At 39.8% G+C, this 18,389-nt stretch overlaps 1 protein-coding gene across 1 annotated transcript in view; it reads left to right on the top strand.

The window, feature by feature from the left end:
* FBN1 (fibrillin 1) overlaps nucleotides 1–18,389 on the top strand; it is a 151,290-nt gene that overhangs the window by 113,288 nt on the left and 19,613 nt on the right. The window contains exons 33-48 of the mRNA XM_065641987.1: nucleotides 479–601; nucleotides 794–916; nucleotides 2,733–2,858; nucleotides 4,405–4,527; nucleotides 5,103–5,225; nucleotides 6,093–6,257; nucleotides 6,652–6,720; nucleotides 6,827–6,952; nucleotides 8,300–8,422; nucleotides 9,079–9,237; nucleotides 10,153–10,224; nucleotides 12,419–12,544; nucleotides 13,604–13,726; nucleotides 16,695–16,820; nucleotides 17,600–17,716; nucleotides 18,122–18,250. Of these exons, the coding sequence (XP_065498059.1) occupies nucleotides 479–601; nucleotides 794–916; nucleotides 2,733–2,858; nucleotides 4,405–4,527; nucleotides 5,103–5,225; nucleotides 6,093–6,257; nucleotides 6,652–6,720; nucleotides 6,827–6,952; nucleotides 8,300–8,422; nucleotides 9,079–9,237; nucleotides 10,153–10,224; nucleotides 12,419–12,544; nucleotides 13,604–13,726; nucleotides 16,695–16,820; nucleotides 17,600–17,716; nucleotides 18,122–18,250 (1,953 nt within the window). The remainder of the gene's footprint in view (nucleotides 1–478; nucleotides 602–793; nucleotides 917–2,732; nucleotides 2,859–4,404; nucleotides 4,528–5,102; nucleotides 5,226–6,092; nucleotides 6,258–6,651; nucleotides 6,721–6,826; nucleotides 6,953–8,299; nucleotides 8,423–9,078; nucleotides 9,238–10,152; nucleotides 10,225–12,418; nucleotides 12,545–13,603; nucleotides 13,727–16,694; nucleotides 16,821–17,599; nucleotides 17,717–18,121; nucleotides 18,251–18,389) is intronic.

Below are 18,389 nucleotides of genomic sequence, written 5' to 3'. Positions count from 1 at the left end.
GTGGTGTCTCTCTGTTATCAGGGTAGCACAGGTCTTCATACCAGCTCTTAGTCATCAAATTTGACCCACAACCTATTGTAAAGCTGCTTGACAAACATATATCCCAGGATGCTGAACACCTGCAGTCGTAATCTCTATAGATGCTAGTCCTCTTCTTCCCAAAGGCTGTGGCCCTGCATTCTTTCTGAGTGCACCAATTAGAAAAAGAAGGAAAAGCTGAGGGCTGTGAGGTGAACTGCAGAAGCACAGAAAAAGAGACAGTAGGGCAGCACATGTTTGAAATATGCTACATGCTTCTTTGCTTTCCTTTGTTGTGATTTTTATTTCTCTTCTGCTTCATTTTTAAATGTCTTGTTATAAAGAAATGCAGGTTTGCTTTCATGTTCACATTGTCTTTCTTGAGAAATTCCAGTATCAGTTGTCTGGATATGAGAAAGTTTGATCCACGAGCTCTTCAAACATCTCTGTGTTTTTACAGATATCAATGAGTGTGAAATTGGAGCCCATAACTGCGATAGACATGCCGAATGTATAAACACAGCAGGAAGTTTCAAATGTAGCTGCAGAACTGGCTGGATTGGAGATGGTATCAAGTGCACGGGTGAGGGTCATATGCATTTCTGTTTATTTGTAAAATCAGACCCAATCTGGGTCACATGTGTGGGTTTTATTGTGGGAGATAATTTAAAATAGAGCTTCTGTGCACCATGCACTATTTATATTCATGGTGTGTTTTTTTAACTAATGCTGTGGGGGGTTTTTTCTCTTTTTTTCTTTTTTTATTATTTTAAAGATCTGGATGAGTGCTCCAATGGAACCCACAAGTGTAGCCCACATGCTGACTGCAAGAACACGATGGGCTCTTACCGCTGCCTGTGTAAAGAAGGTTATACTGGGGATGGCTTCACTTGTACAGGTGAGCTTTCTTAGGTGACAGTGTTGGATGACCTCCTGGGGTCCTTTGCAACCTAAGTTAGTCTACGATGCAATATACAAAACCAGCTTTTAAACATTTGAAATTATTCTCTGATATGTCATCTTCCATTGCCTTCTACCTCACCTAAGTTGCCATAACTTGAAAGCGATACTGTGTATTATATTTAGTCTAAAGCAGTCACTTTTTCCACTTGAAAAAATGCAAATTTTCATTGAGCTTTTCTTGTTAGTTGGAGTGAGTGGCAAAGTTATTAAAAAAACGCTTGATCAGATAGTTTGTCTAGTTAGTAAACCAGGCAATTGGCTACCCACCTTGGTATTTAAATGATAGGGCATATGCATTAAAATTACTTCATAAAATTGGCTAAAAACATTTGTTCTTTTCAGAAGTGAGTGAGTGCTGTCTGCCCTCTTCACTGCATCATCCTACAAGATGGTGTTAGGATGCAGTGCTGACATGTGGAATGATGGAAGTAGCTGCTTCTGAAACCTCATTTTATAAACTGTAAATGTGATTATAAAACACTGCTAGAGTGATGTTTCCCACCCACACTTCAGTCTTCTGCTTTGAAGAACACATGAGCTCACGTAGGCTTAGTCACCAGGAACCCTACCATTACACTAAGGATTTCGGTGTTGCTGGTGATGCTACATGGAGGGGGTGACCCTGTTGGAAATAAGGCCATGTGATAGACAGCAGGTAGGCCAGCTTTTCAGCTGGTGCAAATCAATAGCACTCTATCAACTACAGCAGGTTTTTATGGCATCTGAGAATCTAGCTCAGCAGGTTAAAGGCCGAATTTGAATCATTCCAAATTATAAATGGAACCTGGGATTCTGTTTAATTCTCTCCATATAATTTACTCCTGAATCTGATTCAGCTGCCTTAGTGGCCTTCATAACACAGTGCTTTTTCTTAATTTCTGATATGATGATTTCCAGGAGTCTGTAAACTACATTTTTCAAATGGAGCACTTATGGAGTTTTTGCATTCGGTAGAATTTTTTAAAAAAAATTTGATACTTTATTATTCATGGATTCAGGAGGTGGCTGGGACTCAAACTAGGGCATGCAAGTCCTCTGTAAGCCCTCTCCCAAAGCATGCAGCATTCACTCTGGCAGGTACTACCTTTGATTTGCCAGCCATGGACTTTCACAAGCTCACACTGCCAGCCAGACTCTGTTGCAAGAAATATGGTGTTTTTGTGACATATAAAATTTCAGCTAGAGAATAAGGGCCACAATCTATCTGCAGGGCAGCGTAGTCCAGTAGCAAGGCTGTTTTTCTCATCAGCTGTTAACCTGCAGTTTAATGTCGATCAAGCTATTAATATTTTCACCTCAGTGCCACTTTTTGCCAGTGTTTTGTATGTTTGGCTGGAGACTGCCTATTACCATATGTTTGCTCATTGCACAGTAAACCTCTTCTTTCAGTTGCTGCCTCTAGGCTTTGCTGTAATAGAAACAATAACTATAATAGAATTCACGTGCTCATTCTGAGTCTAAATTTGACCCTGTGTACTGTGTCCAGTTGTTATTAACTGTAGTTACTTTAGAAGTCCATACCTTTTTCTGACTTCCCTTTTGATTAGAAGCTGTATTTTCAACATGCAGGAAATACACCGAGCTGTTATATGTAATAGCCTCTGCACATAACTAGATTGCAGTTTCTTCTGCAAGTGTCCAGGGCTAACAAAATAATGAAAATCCTTGGAACACTGCGTGCTTCAGCTGAAACAAATATTAGTGAGAAAACCATGTTTACTGCAAACCTGCAATTTCTCTTCCTTTTACAGACCTTGATGAATGCTCAGAAAACTTGAATCTCTGTGAAAATGGTCAGTGCCTCAATGCCCCTGGAGGGTATCGCTGTGAATGTGATATGGGATTTTTGCCAAGTCCAGATGGGAAAGCATGTGAAGGTAATTCTCTGTAAGCTTTAAACACCACTCAACAAATTCTGCCTTAACAATTTTATATTTGAAAAATTTTAGATTTGGTTGCAGTTGGTTGTATTGAGAAATGCATGAAGATGGTCAATAGTTGCCTTTTTTTTTAGTTTACACATTTATTATGGGCCTCTTGGTGTTTATCTACCTGTGGTACATAGAATAGTTTTTTGGAGCTTATGACAAATTTTTTGTGGGTTTGATAGGTGACTCAAGTGGCATTGTCAGCTGCCATTTCATCTGGGTCAGTTTGTACCCAGTTCTTCATTGTATTCATAATAGCTAAACAGAAAAAGTTACTTTGCTTTTGTGTATATGAAGCTGAAAAACACTGATTTGGTAGCTAATACAGTGAACATGCTTTGGGGGCTTCTGTGAGGTGCAGAATCAGAGTTCAAAGCCTTGCAGCAAGTTTATATGACCACAAAAAAAAATTGCATGAGTACTTGTTCAGTTTTGAAAGTGAGTTGTCAGTTAACTGTTTACAACTCTTTCATAAGAGCTTTACATATGCAAAGATTCATGAAAATCAAATAATAAAAGTGTTACCAACATGATTAAGGTCATATATTTGATTGTCACATTTGAAATCCTCAGTTGATGTAATGCTGATCAGTTAAGTCAGTCAAAAAGAAGCGACCACATCATCTGACATAGTAATAACTCATAGTAACTGGTATTTGATGGAGTTCATAAGTACAACACTATAAATAGATTTTTTCCCCTCAAAAGTGTTCTGTGTATTTTTTTAGTAATCTACCAAGAGAAATAATTTGAGAATGATTTTTTTTTTCTGTAAACTAAAACAATATTAGGTTTCGTAATGTTTCATGAAACAATTTACTTTCAAATCTTTTAACTAACTTTAAATAGCTCATATGTAGAGACTAGCTCCTGTTGCTAAAACAGACTTTCCTCGATGTCTCAGATGTGTACACTGAAAGCAGTATTTTAAGGTCCTTTGTAAACACACACTTTTTTATTGTATCAAATTGGTTGTTCTTCGTGCAGTGCACCCGGCTTTCAGTAAATACTGAATCAGATGGAATGATTTGGACAAAAGGCATAGAAGTGAACTCCGCTTGCCAAACTTGAGATCTTTCAAATGCAGAAACCTGAAGATGAACGTCATGTTCACCTTTGGGCACAAACTTTTCCTTTGCTGGTGTCCAGCTTTCTGCAGATGACTGCTGATTTAGAGTCAACTTCATTTTTTAAAGCATATCTCCTGCCATGTTTAATTTTGCTACGTGTCAGATTAGCCCACTAACAAGCTCGGATGGTTCCTGGCATAGCTTCGAGTTACACTGGAAAGAGCCTTTTGCTCAAAAAAAGGGTTATGGATTAGGTTCCTTAGGCTCCAAACATAAATCTTTCATGTTATTTTTTCTGCTCTTACATGGTATGCAGGAGCAGTTGGCTTCCAGATCCGTCTTTTCTGAACCTTTTTGCAGTTCTCTGTCTATATCTTAAAAAGATATGGCAACCTCATCTTTTTCCCCTCCTGTTCCTCTATCAGATATTGATGAGTGCTCGCTTCCGAACATCTGCGTCTATGGTACTTGTCATAACCTCCCTGGACTTTTCCGATGCGAGTGTGAAGTGGGCTATGAGTTGGACAGAAGTGGTGGTAACTGCACAGGTAAAGATAATCTTGAACAACATGCTTTTTAATTTTCTGTTAGTATTGTGGTCAGCTCCTTAGGAGATTCTTTTAAAAAGCTGTACAAATCAGACCGGATATAGGAAAATATAGCTTTCCCTACTGTATAACACAGGGTTCTGCTTCTCACCTTTTCTACACACCTCTTTCCCCTTCTTTGTCAACCTCGGATATCCCATTGGCTTAAGAGAGAAGAGGAAAAACAGAGCAGAGATAAACCTTCTGTCTGTCCACATCTCCCAGGTGGAGATGTGCTGTGCTTTATAGTTTCCATTTGCAGTACTGGATGATGAGCTATGACCTTGGTGTGTATTTTTCCTGTACGTATTTTTTTAGTACTTTTTGTGAATTTTATTTCATAGATTGGTTTTCCAGGAGAAACACTTCCCCCCCCCCCGCCATGAAATGCTGAATTCATCTCAGACTACTGTTCTTCTAAAATGTGTATACATTATTTATAGCTTCCTGGAGAGCAGTATCTCATAAGTAATGGATTTGTGGTGGTCAGCCTGTGCTCGAGTATTTAATTACCATTTGCTTTTTTTTTCTTCCAGATGTTAATGAATGTGCAGATCCCACAACCTGCATTAGTGGCACGTGTATCAATACTGCTGGTAGTTACACCTGTGAGTGCCCTCCGGATTTTGAGCTGAATCCCACCCGAGTTGGATGCGTTGGTAAGGGACCGCTCCTTGTGTTATTTACAAGTGAACTTGCACAGGGGGGCTGCAAGGCTAACTGCTTAGGAGTGAAGTCCCAGGTCATGGAAAAGGGCTGGAACAGGCTCTCCAACTCCTACCACACTGCCCCGGGCTTAGAAGTTGTAATAGTGCAGCGGGAGCGTGTCCAGAGTGATGCAGCATGCCAGCAGTGCCTGGCCACCACAACAACCCCTTGGGGCTTGTTACAGCAGTCCACAATTTACAGCAGGCATGAGACAATTTTGAATTTCCACAAGCTTAAACCAACATCCAGCTGGCCCCCAAGATGGCAGGCAAATGAAGTTGCAGCATAAAGCCATCCATTCTCCTAGAGCATTGAGAGAAGTTTGGCTAGGTGCAGCTTCGTGACCAATGGAAATGCTCTTGTATTAAGCTCCAACTGCTTAGTAATCTTCTGATATTTTTTGGCTTTTCTTTGTTTAAGAGGGCAAATTCAAACGTATTCGAAATTCCTAACATTTAGTAGACACTTTCATGCTTGTTAACCTCAAGGAGAGGAGAAAGCAATGGGTTTCTGGATCTGGAAGGGTGTACAAATGCAGGTGAAAATATGAATCAAAATGAGAAAAGGCCTGGCTAAACTGCCCTTGGTCCTGCTGAATAAATTCCCTTCTTTGTGAGAAGTCCAACAAAGCCAAGGAATGGGGCACCACCATCCCTATCTAAGTGTGAAACGCGGGGCCCTCCTGGACAGCCCAAGTTACTTTCTTTGGCTGTCCTACAATCAATGAAAGCCATCTGAAGGGATCCCTCATCCTGAGATGATGTGTTGTGTTTTTGTCTCTTGTAAGATGTATTTGTTATTATGTGCATTCTGAACAGATACACGATCTGGCAACTGTTACCTGGACATTAAAACGCGTGGAGATAACGGTGGCACCTTCTGCAGCAATGAGATTGGAGTGGGTGTTTCCAAGGCCTCCTGCTGCTGCTCCCTGGGCAAAGCTTGGGGAGTTCCCTGCGAGCACTGCCCGCTTGTAAACACAAGTAAGTCAGCTTTCCTGGGTTAAACACAGCGATCCAACATGTTTGTTGGATGTTTTTCTAATTTTGCCAGGTAACTCAGATACCAGTGTAGTCTTTTGTTGTGTGCATGCAGGGAACAGGTTTCCATTGGTCTTAACCAAAAACTTCACTGTCTTTCAAAAATATTATTTAGTCGGAATATTAGTATCACTTCTGAGCAAGTTTGCTCTTACACAAAAAACTACATTATGAAGTGAAATAGCAGTTGATGTTACAGAGTAAAACTAATCTTTGTATCTGGTTACTTTGTTACTTTACATTTAAATTACCTGTAATAATCTGATTAACTTTTGGAAATAATCATCCTGAAAATGTTTCTACTATTTTACATTCATGAATCTATTTTTGTTTTCAGCTGAATATAAGGTTCTTTGCCCTGGAGGGGAAGGATTCCGACCAAACCCTATAACAGTTATATTAGAAGGTAGTGTTTACATTTTACTATGTTTACATGTCTAAAATTATGAAACTCTTCCGTGAGTGCTGTTTTTTATGGAAAAGCATGAATTTTTGTGCTTTTGTTTGAACAGATATTGATGAATGCCAAGAGCTGCCTGGACTTTGCCAAGGAGGAAAATGTATTAATACATTTGGTAGCTTCCAGTGTCAGTGTCCTTCAGGGTACTATTTGAATGAAGAGACTCGTGTGTGCGATGGTACGTAGCCTTCACTTAACTAGTCTTCTGCTTTTATTCTTAGAAAATGATGGTAGATCAATGTGCAGAAGAATTAATCTGTCCTTGCAAAGGAACATAACCAGACCGAGCAGTGTAAAGCTGAAGAGTGGGGAAATTGGAACAAGTTGAAGTCCTGCATTGAGAGAAAATTCCTTCTTGACCATGTTGAAATATATGCAAATTTTTGTTTTTAATAATCAGATTTTGATCAAAAGCAGAAAACCCTATTATTTTTCTTTAGAATAAAACATAATTTATTAACCAGCTATAAAAAACTGTTGGTTGGTAATGGGTAATGAATGAACAGTCAGATAAAGAGCAAACTTGCCCTGTGAGTCTGCTGGGCTGGTTGCAGTGTGTCCATGCCTTTTTTTCCTCTGATTATTTTTCCTCCTGCTGATCTCAGTGTCCAATTGAAAATATTGGTTGTACTGCAAAACATTTTCTTTCCCCTAGCACAGTCAGTAGTACGTATTCGTCGCATTACATGCAACTGTCAGGTTGTACTGGATATAAAACTTTAAGCAACCCATCAAGTCCTTACATTTTGCATTGCCCAGGCTGTATTCAGCATTCCAGCCTGTTAATAATGTTGATATAGTGCCTATCATGTGCCAAACACTGCAGAAATACAAAAGATTTAAGTCCTAAATTAAGGCTGAACTAAAGCACTTCATCCATATTGTGCTTACGTAGCTCAACAAATAGTAAAGAGGAAATTTACCTCTCTATTTTTCCTTACTGGTGTGTCAAAGATACTTTAAAATCGTAAGGGTAGTGAAATACTTTTGAATTTTTAGGAACTGAGGTGTTTTGGGGGCAGTGCTGTGTTTGAGTTTTGTTGCATTTTTTTAAACAAAGGTTAAAGTCTCTTGGTGAAGTAAACATGACATCTTATGTTGGGAAACTAGCTCACTTTCCCAAGTCAAACAGACTCGAACCATCCAATCAGTCTGGTCCAACATCTTATTGAGATGGGCACTCGACAGAAAACAGCTTTGATTCTTGTCCAGATCTGGGAATCGAAAATGGATGAGATCCTCAAATAATACTTTTGTGCAACAGGTGCAAAAACGAAATTGCTGTCTCTGAGCTGCCTAGACATACCAGAGTTCCTATCTCTGCATCACAGCCAGGCTTTCCGTGGCCACCCATGCCACCACTTCCTTCTCTGTGTGGGCTTTGCTCCACGATGAGCTCGCTCAGAGCCCCTTCAGCTCCTCCACCAGCACCTTCCTGCCTTAGGCATTACTGAGACATTTTCGTTCTCAGAAGCACAATGAGAAAGTTTCTGTGGCCACTCACTGCCTTCTTGTTCTCTTCTAGATGTGAATGAGTGTGATACACCTGGCATTTGTGGACCTGGCACATGTTACAATACTGTTGGGAACTACACCTGCATCTGTCCTCCTGATTACATGCAAGTCAATGGAGGAAACAACTGCATGGGTATGGGTTATTGTGGGTTTGGTTGTGGGGTTTTTTTGTTTGTTTGGTGGGGTTTTTTTTAATCTTTGTGCTTTGGGCCAGGGCTTTACTGGGCACAAATCAGAACTATTTCTCTGAATTTAGTTGTAAGAGAACTAACTAAGAGAAAGATAAAACTTCTTTCAATACCTTTATTAACTAAAGGAAGGCAGATCGTTTTTAATACAGATCTTTCAGTACTCCATCAGAATTTCCCCTTTAATTTGATATTTTCTGTGTTCATGCCTTCCAAGTTCCACTTCAGCTTTAAAAGCTTCTGCATGTGAAACACTACTAAAATCACTCAGACGTCACAGAGTGAAGTCACAAGCTGTGTACAGTTCTTAGAGGGAACCATAAACAAGCTCATGTTTTTCAGTGTTGGGCAAAAGGCTAATGTTAAGTCCTTTGAGCCTGATCAGTGTTACAGCGTGTTGGTTGCTCTTGAATATTCGTATTGCAAACACTTTTTCTTACTTTTAGAGTAATCTTCTAGGGACAAGCTGTTCTGTAGTATTCTACAGTGCTGCGGCATCTACTTGGCAGGGGTCTAAAAGGTACCTATTTGAAGGAGGTATCTGCTAAACCCTTCAGGCAGTTGCTAATGCATTGGCCTGGGTTTTTCTTCATTTTCATAGATATGAGAAGAAGTCTGTGTTACAGAAATTACTATGCTGACAATCAAACCTGTGATGGTGAGCTGCTCTTTAATATGACCAAGAAAATGTGCTGCTGTTCCTACAACATCGGACGTGCGTGGAATAAGCCTTGTGAACAGTGTCCTATCCCAAGCACTGGTACGTTTCTGCATTGCAGAGCTATTTGAAAGCCTTGGTAACGTCATAATTACAATTAGGGTTGGTGTGTCTTTGCTGTTGTGTGTCTAAAATGCAGAGATTAATTACTTTTTGGCCTGGAGGTGGTCAGCCCTAGTCACAATGAAGGCAGATATGGGGTGGTTTGCATTCATGCTGCTGGGCCATGCCTCCTTTGTGCCAGTTTCCCTGTCTGGGAGACTTCATACTTTATATTGGTTAATCTCTCTGTTTGCAAATGCTTGTTGATCTAGTGTTGAGGCACTGACCAAGGTTTTATTGGCATTGCTCCAACAAAAAGGGTCTGTACTGTGCCCCACCTGCTGATTGCCACAAAGGGCCTTTGTGGTAGCCATAGGTTTACAGATGTACCTTGCTCTCCTCTGACAGTGATCTGTGTCAAGCAGCTAAATGTACAATGTTGGAGTTTCTGGGCTCATTTTATGGGTATACAGGACTTCTCCACACTGAGTAAGACTCTGCAGAGTTGAGCCCAGGAAGTCGCAATCTGGTTCAAGGTGGTTGCTTCAAGAACAAACTTCTTAGACACTTACTTGAATAACTTCCAACTTACAGTTAAGGTTTCTAAAGTCAGATCTAGACTTATGTGCAAAAACCGTAATGCACAGAGATGAAGACTTGCAAAGCAAAGGCAGCATGTGATCCCAAGCCCTCCACATCTTTTTATTTGCTAATTTCAGTGGCCTTTGAATGAGAACCCAAGTGCATACTAAGCACATCACATGGTGAGCCTTGGGGAAGGGTCTGCGTGCCTCTGTGTGCCCTGCAGGTGCTGAAAGAGTAGAAGAATAATTTTCTTGGGCAAAGGGTGTATTGAATTTTTGACTGTTGATTAATTCCAAATACTGTAATTGTTCCTTTGTTTTCCTGTTGCAGATGAATTCTCCACACTCTGTGGAAGTCAAAGACCTGGCTTCTTCATTGACATTTATACAGGATTACCAGTTGGTGAGTTGTAATTTCTGTTTTGAACTGAATTCCGTGCTATCTCTGCCCAGGGAAGAGGGGAGTTTTCTTTTCCCAATTATTTTTTTCATGGGTGGAATAATGACTGAACCGTGTAGTGGAGTTCAACCCTCCATTTAAGTCTGAGCCTGCAAACTTTCTGCCTAGCTCCTCCTAGCTGGCAGCAATGATAACTGCTGCTTGTAATCAAGGCAACAGAAAGCTCCAAAGCAACTGTAATCAGGCCTACATGAGCAGGGCACAGATACCAAGAATAAGACGTCTGGGAGTAAGGCCAACCAGCATTTGGTCTGAGAGGAATTATGTCTTTGCTTCAAACTAAAGCAGAGATTTAATCTAACATTTCACATCAGTCCCCTGTGTATTGGTTTGACACAAAAATCCTTTTTTCTGCTCGGCTGGAATATTTCTTGCATATGTTATTCTGTGTAACATTTGAATCATGAGTAACAAGTTGCAAAACAAAAAGGGAGAGAGAATGAGGAATTCTAAGACAAGGAGTTGAGTAAATCCCTAATGGGACTCACTTTTGTTTTTATTCACACAAAAATGCAAATAAGAAGCAGATAATATGCCTTGTAACAAACAGAGGCAGCATATAGGCAGTAGTCAGGGGCTTTAGCATTGAGCTGTTGCTGTGATGCAGTGTTCAGCTACTCCGATGGAAATATTTCTAGTAAAGTGAGGAATGTAATCTTTAAACAAGTCACAGAAATGTACAGAATTTATTATTTGGCACATCATTTCTTAGAAGCGAAATTCCTGCTTCTGACTATTAGCATTAGCCCAAGTCCTTGTTGCGACCTTGGATCACGCTGACACGCACAGGTAAAAGCTGCATCTGTAGCAGCTGAAGTTCGCACCAGGAGTGTTGCAGCCTGCGCTGCCTGCCCTGCCACGCCGTGGAGCAGTGCACGCTCAGGAGCCATCCAAAACAGAAGGGCCACCCTGCAGAGGCCACCAGTACCTCCCAGTGCCTGCAGCGCTGTGCTGAGACTGATGCAGCCGCAGGTTTACGCTGTGTGAATCACAGGCTTTCTCTGCTGCATTGGGATCTTGACAGGTCTCACTAGGCTGTAGCACTCAATACGCTGCTTTTGCACAGGCCTTGCTTCTGTCCCTTACATCTGTAGGCACAGGGCGTGGGAACAAGTTATTGCCTATTTGGCAGGGAGAGTCCTCTGCGTACCCTGTAATAATACAGTCCTTACATGATGTCACTCTTCTGTTTGGATTAAAGTTCTATGTGTTTACTGCAGGCGATTGTAGACAGAAGCAGTAGTTCTATTTTTACTCATTCCTTATATAATCAGAGGATTCAGAATTACAGAATCCAATATAGGAAGCGAAGGGTTTGATCCAGCAGCAAAATAAAAAAAAAAACAAAACCCAAACGTTGTGTGATGGAAGCTCACGTTAGCTGACAGTTTCCCGCCATATTCTCTGTCTTGTGTACATCACCACATGTGGCAATGTTTTTCTAAATGGAGAGGCTTTGGAGGAGTCTCCAAGTTCTTTCATGTTGTCAGAATATATAAAATGTGTCACTTAAGGACCAAATAGGGAAGACACATAATTGTAATAGCAGCTGGATTTTTTTCTGCCAAAATCAGTTACTTAACCCAGGTGTATATAGAGCACTGGCAAACCCTGGCTGCCTGGCATAATCTACTTAGTAGCATGTTTGCAGCACTTCAGATGTTACTTGGCATTGGCACTTTCAAACCGTTACATAAAAACATGAAAGTCTTTTCAGATTAACGAGGGTAAGACGGGGCAAAACTAATTCTGACAAGTGTTTGCATTCGGTCATGCTCTCCTGTATTAAACCAAAGTCAGTTTCATTCTCTCTGGCTTTTCCCAGTAACTCCACTGTAACACAGCGTGTTCATCAGGGCTGTGGGTGGGAGACACGAGGAAGGATGTGCTGCCTTCTGCGTTCCTGGGTGGCAGGATAGATCTTCACTGCAGTGAAGGGTCAGAACCTGAGGTAGTAGGAAACATCTACATTTCCATGGTTTGGAATGACTCACTGTCTATTGCCATTGGGAACATTCTGATGCTCACATTATACATTTGATAATTCTCTTAAGGATAAATGCATAAGGACATACTCTGTAGCAGAAGATTTCGTGAAGTGCAGTTTACAAGTATTTTTAAAAAATTCTTTTTGCAGATATTGATGAATGCAGAGAGATTCCTGGAGTGTGTGAAAATGGGATCTGTATAAACATGGTTGGCAGCTTCCGATGCGAGTGTCCTGTGGGTTTCTTCTACAATGACAAGCTGCTGATCTGCGAAGGTAAGAGTCCTGATCCCATTCAGAGAAATGGGGTTTCACCAGCTGGCAATTAAGACACTGGGAAATCTGATATACTTGCAAGTCATCCTTAATGAGGGAAAATACTGATATCAGTGTGATGAGTCTGTGTTACTTCAGACATGTTGAATTGTTTTGCACAGAAAATACCAGATTTTTCCATCAGACATCTAAGAACTTGGAGGAGCATGAGTCAGCAGTCATGGGAAGAAACATTGTTTTTCAGATTTGACAGTAAAGCCAAGAAAAGAGCAGTAGTCTTGAGTCGGATCATAAGCACAATTTTTTTAAATTCCAAGATATTTTTTCTAATAGAACAAAGATTTCTGTAAATGATATAAACACATGATCATTTTTTCCATTTTAAACATTTCCTAGCATTGTATTAGTCAGTTTAATGGAGAAACTGAAGACAGCAGTATGAATTGCTGCCATTCTCTGGTGTGGGCTGTGACTACTGACAGCATGGGTGCTGCAAACAAGGCATTGAGAGCTCTGAGTAAAAGCATCTTCTGTATGCTGCTTCTAACACACAGTTACATTTCTAGGGAAATAAAGTTCACTTTTTGCAGCAGCTTAAGTAAGGAAAGTTGGTCAAATTTGTTTGCCTAAAATTTTGTGGTGTTGTTTACATTGAAAGCTGCTAATATCCAACAGGGATCTTGATGCTGTGTTATGATCAAGGGAGATCCTTATAGTTTCCAGTGGAGATCTATGCTGGCCTAGCAGCTCACTTATTCTTATTGCAGTCCTAAGACTGAAATCCACCCAAGTGTTGCAACAGGCCTTTCATGGGCCCTCCGACACCTTGAGAAAACCATTATATAAATTTGCTAAATAGGAATGAATTTTACAAATGCAGCATTAGGGAGATACCTAAATGTGACCAAATATCTACTTTCATGGATATATTTATTTTTTCAGAACTAGAAAGAAATTCTTATATTTGGGTAAGGTAATACTCTTTAAAAACAAAGTGGTTTTGATGTCTTCCTAGTGCCAGCTTACCATAACAATCAAATTCCCTTTTTGTATTGACAGATATTGATGAATGCCAAAATGGACCAGTGTGTCAGCAAAATGCAGAATGTGTCAACACAGCTGGTAGCTACCGTTGTGACTGTAAACCTGGCTACAGGTTCACATCAACGGGCCGCTGCACTGGTGAGTGCTTCTGGCTTGTTTGTGCGAGATTTTAAAAGAAGTCTAAAAAAGCATATCTCCTCTTCAAGAAGGTGATATACCAGGAAATTATCTGGGCTCCAAGAACACTCCTCTTAAAGCCTTTTAGGTCACCCTATGAACATTTGGGTAATTCCCAGAGGACTAATGGGCCCATCCCACAGAGGCATAAATGAGAGTTAACCACCTGAGTAGGTGTTTGTCTTCCGCTTTATCCCACCAACCACAAATGTTTTTCTTTACCCTTTTCCTGTCTACAGAGGGAAGACCAATAGATTCTCTGCCTTTTGACTAAATATTTTCTGACACTAAAAATTCAGTTGTGGGCCTGACAGGGACCTTCCTTTACATAAATTCTTTGATTTTCTTTATAATTTGCTAGATGTGTTTTAGCAGTTTGCCTACTTACATTTTTACAAATAACTCAATGCTTGCTGGGGTCTCTGCTGATAAGGTAGACTTTACCTGCTAGACCATATGCAATAACTAACTTTAAAAGCTTATTGTTAAACTTCCTAACTTTTATGTAGATTTAAATAGGTCCCTGAACTTTATTTTTAAATGCTTACTGAATGGGACTGCAGTTCTCTAATCTATTTGCTTTTTCTTATAATGCTGTAGTACAGAGAGCCATTCGTGTTATCTTGATTACTTGAAGAATTCTAGAGGTTTTAAAGACTGTTGTGAGCCAAGCAGCTGTAAATATTACATACATTTCTGAACAAAATAATAATTACAACGGAAACTAGTAACATTTTCCTTGGGTTTTCACTTCTGAGTACTTGAGTTTTAGGAAGTGTACTTTTCCCTTCAGTTCAGTTTTTCATTGTTTCATGTGGTCCTTGAGGGAAAAGGGTGTAGGGGCAACGAGCACACTCCTATGAGAACTAAAACTTTGTTTTGTTAAGCTATACAGTGGCACATGTAAATATTCAATATGTTCCTAATGTAATTGTTGTTGTTATGGGTTCGTTAAAGCAGTACAGGAAGAGCCAGGGAAGGTTCTGATATGGGTTACAATACCCAACATGAATTGGCACAAACAGCAATACTTCCCTGTATTTTGCTCTGATTTTATATTTAGTGAAAATAAAGTTACACAATTAGAGTCAAAATAAAAGTGGTTGATAAATTATTTGATCCAGCAAAGGAAGGAAATTCTCAACCGCTCTGCTGAGAGCAGAGGGTTCTTAAGCACCTTGCAGTATTGGATCAGTCACGCTACTGCATGGAAAATGACCACACCCAATAGTTTCTATACTATTGAATCAAAACTGATGTATCACAGCTACTAGTACTATGAGTACTGCGTTTATCTTACTAACAAAACAGCGTTCTTCTGGAGCAATTTATTTGTGGTATAATAATTAATTTTTGATATATACTCATTTTTGGCACTTAAGACAATTCTCCCAGTTTTTTTAAAAGTTATAATGTTCTTTGTTTACTCCAAAAGAAGTGACTTTTCCCTGGAACTTTAATTCACTATTCATTTGCCCACAGAGCACCAAAGAGAGTGATAGTTTTTCTTTCACCTCTACTCTCGTGAGCTGCGAAGATTAGGAGTTCTTAAGACAGCATGTTATCCATCCTTTCTGCTTCCTTTAGACTCTAATTAGCAGCAGTATCATTAATAACATCAGGAGAGCTTGGTCCTCAGTGAACAGCTGTCCAAAGTTACTCATGGCCCCAGCTGATATCCAATAATCCTGGGTGTGGGGACTACCAGGATTGTCCACATGCCAAGTAGAATGTAGAGGCAGGAAAACAAGATTTAGTGCATGAAGTTATTTGCAGTTAGGAACAACTTGACTCAGTTTTGCAATGAATTGGGGATGGTTTGGTAAGAATCTGCATCTGCTTTGCTTAGATTGCATGTAACAGAAAATTACTGAACAATAACTGTAATTGATTCTGATACAAGAGTACGGCAGCACCTCAGTTCTCATATTTTGGAGCTGCAGCAGACAAAATGCCAGGAAGCGTATTGAATCAAACCAGCTCTTGTTGGACATCAGATCAACAGAAAGACTTCATTCGATTCATGTTTCTGATTGGTCACAGAAGAAAATGTGCTGGACAGCAAACACTTTGTTCTTTAATATCTTGTTTCGTTTACTATTGATAGAATCCTGGATTCTGCCTGAAAGCATTCGTAACAAGTAGCAGGAAGCACGGAGCTGTTGCACTAGTGTGATAGATGCCCCGCTGTTGTAAGGCAGCAGCAAATCCGCATGCTGGCAGGAGAGATTCCCCATCTCTCTCCGCAGAATTACGCAGTTGGGTGTTTGCTGCTGTTGGCAAAATATGTTCTGATTCTATACAGCAGTGTCTTCTTGCTGTTTGAGCTTTGTCTGGTTTACAGAATCATCACCTTGCATGAGGCATGGATGCTGCAACATATACGTGTACGTGTACCAACTTTATCTCAGCACAATGAGTAGATAAATCTACAATGCATTTTAGCTCTCTGTAAGCTCAGTGAGCTTGTATGATTTCTGTGATTTAATCAAGCAATTTGTGCTGTGATCAAACATAGCTAAAAGCAAGTAGTTTCTTTCATGGGAAGGATACAAACCATGATTTATATGTGACTTTCATATCTGCTGCAGTCAATGTACAGCACTGAGAAATCTCCATATACAATTTCATGTCATTAATTCTACTTTTCAAAGCGAAGGCAATATGTTTTCCCTCCAGCAAGAATTTGTGTGTAGTTAATATCACTTTACGCTAATTTTTTTTCAGCTCCACAAATGTTGGAAACAGTAATTTACAAACAAATAGCCTCTTTTCTGAGATTTACTTAGTAATGCTTTTGTCATTAATAAATTTAAAATACTGGTTTTAATTAGAGCCATGCACTGGATTCTAACTATCACTTTTGCTGCTAATACATCTTTCCAGCCCTGTAGCTTAGAGGCCTTAACTTTCACTGCTCTGTTTTCAGATCGGAATGAATGCCAAGAAATTCCAAATATCTGCAGCCATGGGCAGTGTATTGACACCGTTGGCAGTTTCTACTGCATTTGTCACAATGGATTCAAGACCAATGATGACAGAACAATGTGTATAGGCAAGTATATAAAATTAAGCTGTACTTAGGCTTCTATTAAGTCTATCCTCTCTGTCATAAGGAGTTGCATTAAAAGAACTGAGATTATGAGCCATTTACCACTAAGCAAAGGTGCAAAACCACCATATCTGGCAATTAGAGGTGACAGGAAACTGATAGTGAAGAACATCTCATTACAGTAGAGTGGACCTTTAAAAATATATATCCTGTCTAATGAATTTCTAACGTTTTTTTCAGAAAAATGTTCAATTCTTCTTAGCATTTTCCGAAGCATCTTGTCTCATTTATACCTTCAGGCAAGAAATTTAATAGATTAATATTGCGATGCAGCAATTGTATACAACTTACTTGTTAACAGAGTGAATGAAGAGAAGATTTCTTGCCAGAAAAGTGCCCTTTCCAGAAACAGAGTCATCCTCATAAACAGGGAGATTCTTTATTTAACCCATTCATAGCTGTTAGTGTAGAGCCTGTTGTCTGAGCAAGTTGGGGAGATTTCAGAATGCTTATGACTAAAGATAGCTTAGACTTCCATTGGGAAGGGTGATTTAGGAGCTACAGTAGGATAAATGGTTGTTGGACCCTTGATTATTTTTGTATATGTTAATATCAAGTATATAAACCTATGTAAAATCTTCTTTGGGGGAGATATGACAGTCTTTTTCCCTTCTATTTACTCTGCTGGCCATGGATTAATTCTCTTGCCTGTGGGATAGCTACAGGCTTTCCTTTCCCCATCAGTGATTAAAATTCTTGCTGCTTGTTTTTCTCCTTTGTAGATATTAACGAGTGTGAGAGAGATGCCTGTGGCAATGGAACCTGCAGAAACACCATTGGTTCTTTCAACTGCCGCTGCAATTTGGGGTTCATCCTCTCACACAACAATGACTGCATAGGTAAGGAGTGTTGAGACCATTTGTGTGTTTCTAAGACTTTCTACATGTAATGAAAGTACCATCTTCTCTATTGACTTAGGATCACACCGTGCATGGTCTGCGTGATTAAAGACAAAACCCAATTCCTTCAGTCTGAAAAGGCCTCTTTTATTATGCACGCCTCACTTTTCTGTAGCCACTTAAATGTTTGCATGTGATATATGCCATTCCTTTTAATACTCCTTTTTAATTTGACAATTTTACAACGTAGACTAATAGTGGTATTTTCCCCTCACTTGCTTTTGAAACGGAATTATTTATGTATTATCAGTTACTGTGCTGATATAGTGGAAAAAGAAATCTCACCTACCCAATTTCACTTGTTGCAGGTGTTTCTTGTATATCTTTCAATGTTATTTTTCTTAGATGTGGACGAGTGTGCAAGTGGAAATGGAATGCTCTGCAGGAACGGTCAGTGCGTGAACACGATCGGGTCCTTCCAGTGTCTTTGCAATGATGGCTATGAGGTGGCTGTGGATGGAAGGACTTGTATTGGTGAGTGCTTTCTTTTGGGGTAGAAAAAAGGTGTAGCAAACCTTGAGGACATATTCCTAGTAAAACAATAGAAGAGGTCAGAGACAGCTGACACACTGTCATCAGGTACAAACCTAGCAGAAGAAAACAATGACTACCT

Source organism: Caloenas nicobarica, chromosome 10 (assembly GCF_036013445.1).
Source record: "Caloenas nicobarica isolate bCalNic1 chromosome 10, bCalNic1.hap1, whole genome shotgun sequence".
NCBI lineage: Eukaryota > Metazoa > Chordata > Aves > Columbiformes > Columbidae > Caloenas > Caloenas nicobarica.
Note: the sequence above shows the minus strand (reverse complement) of the source record. Positions and strands in the feature narration are given on the sequence as shown.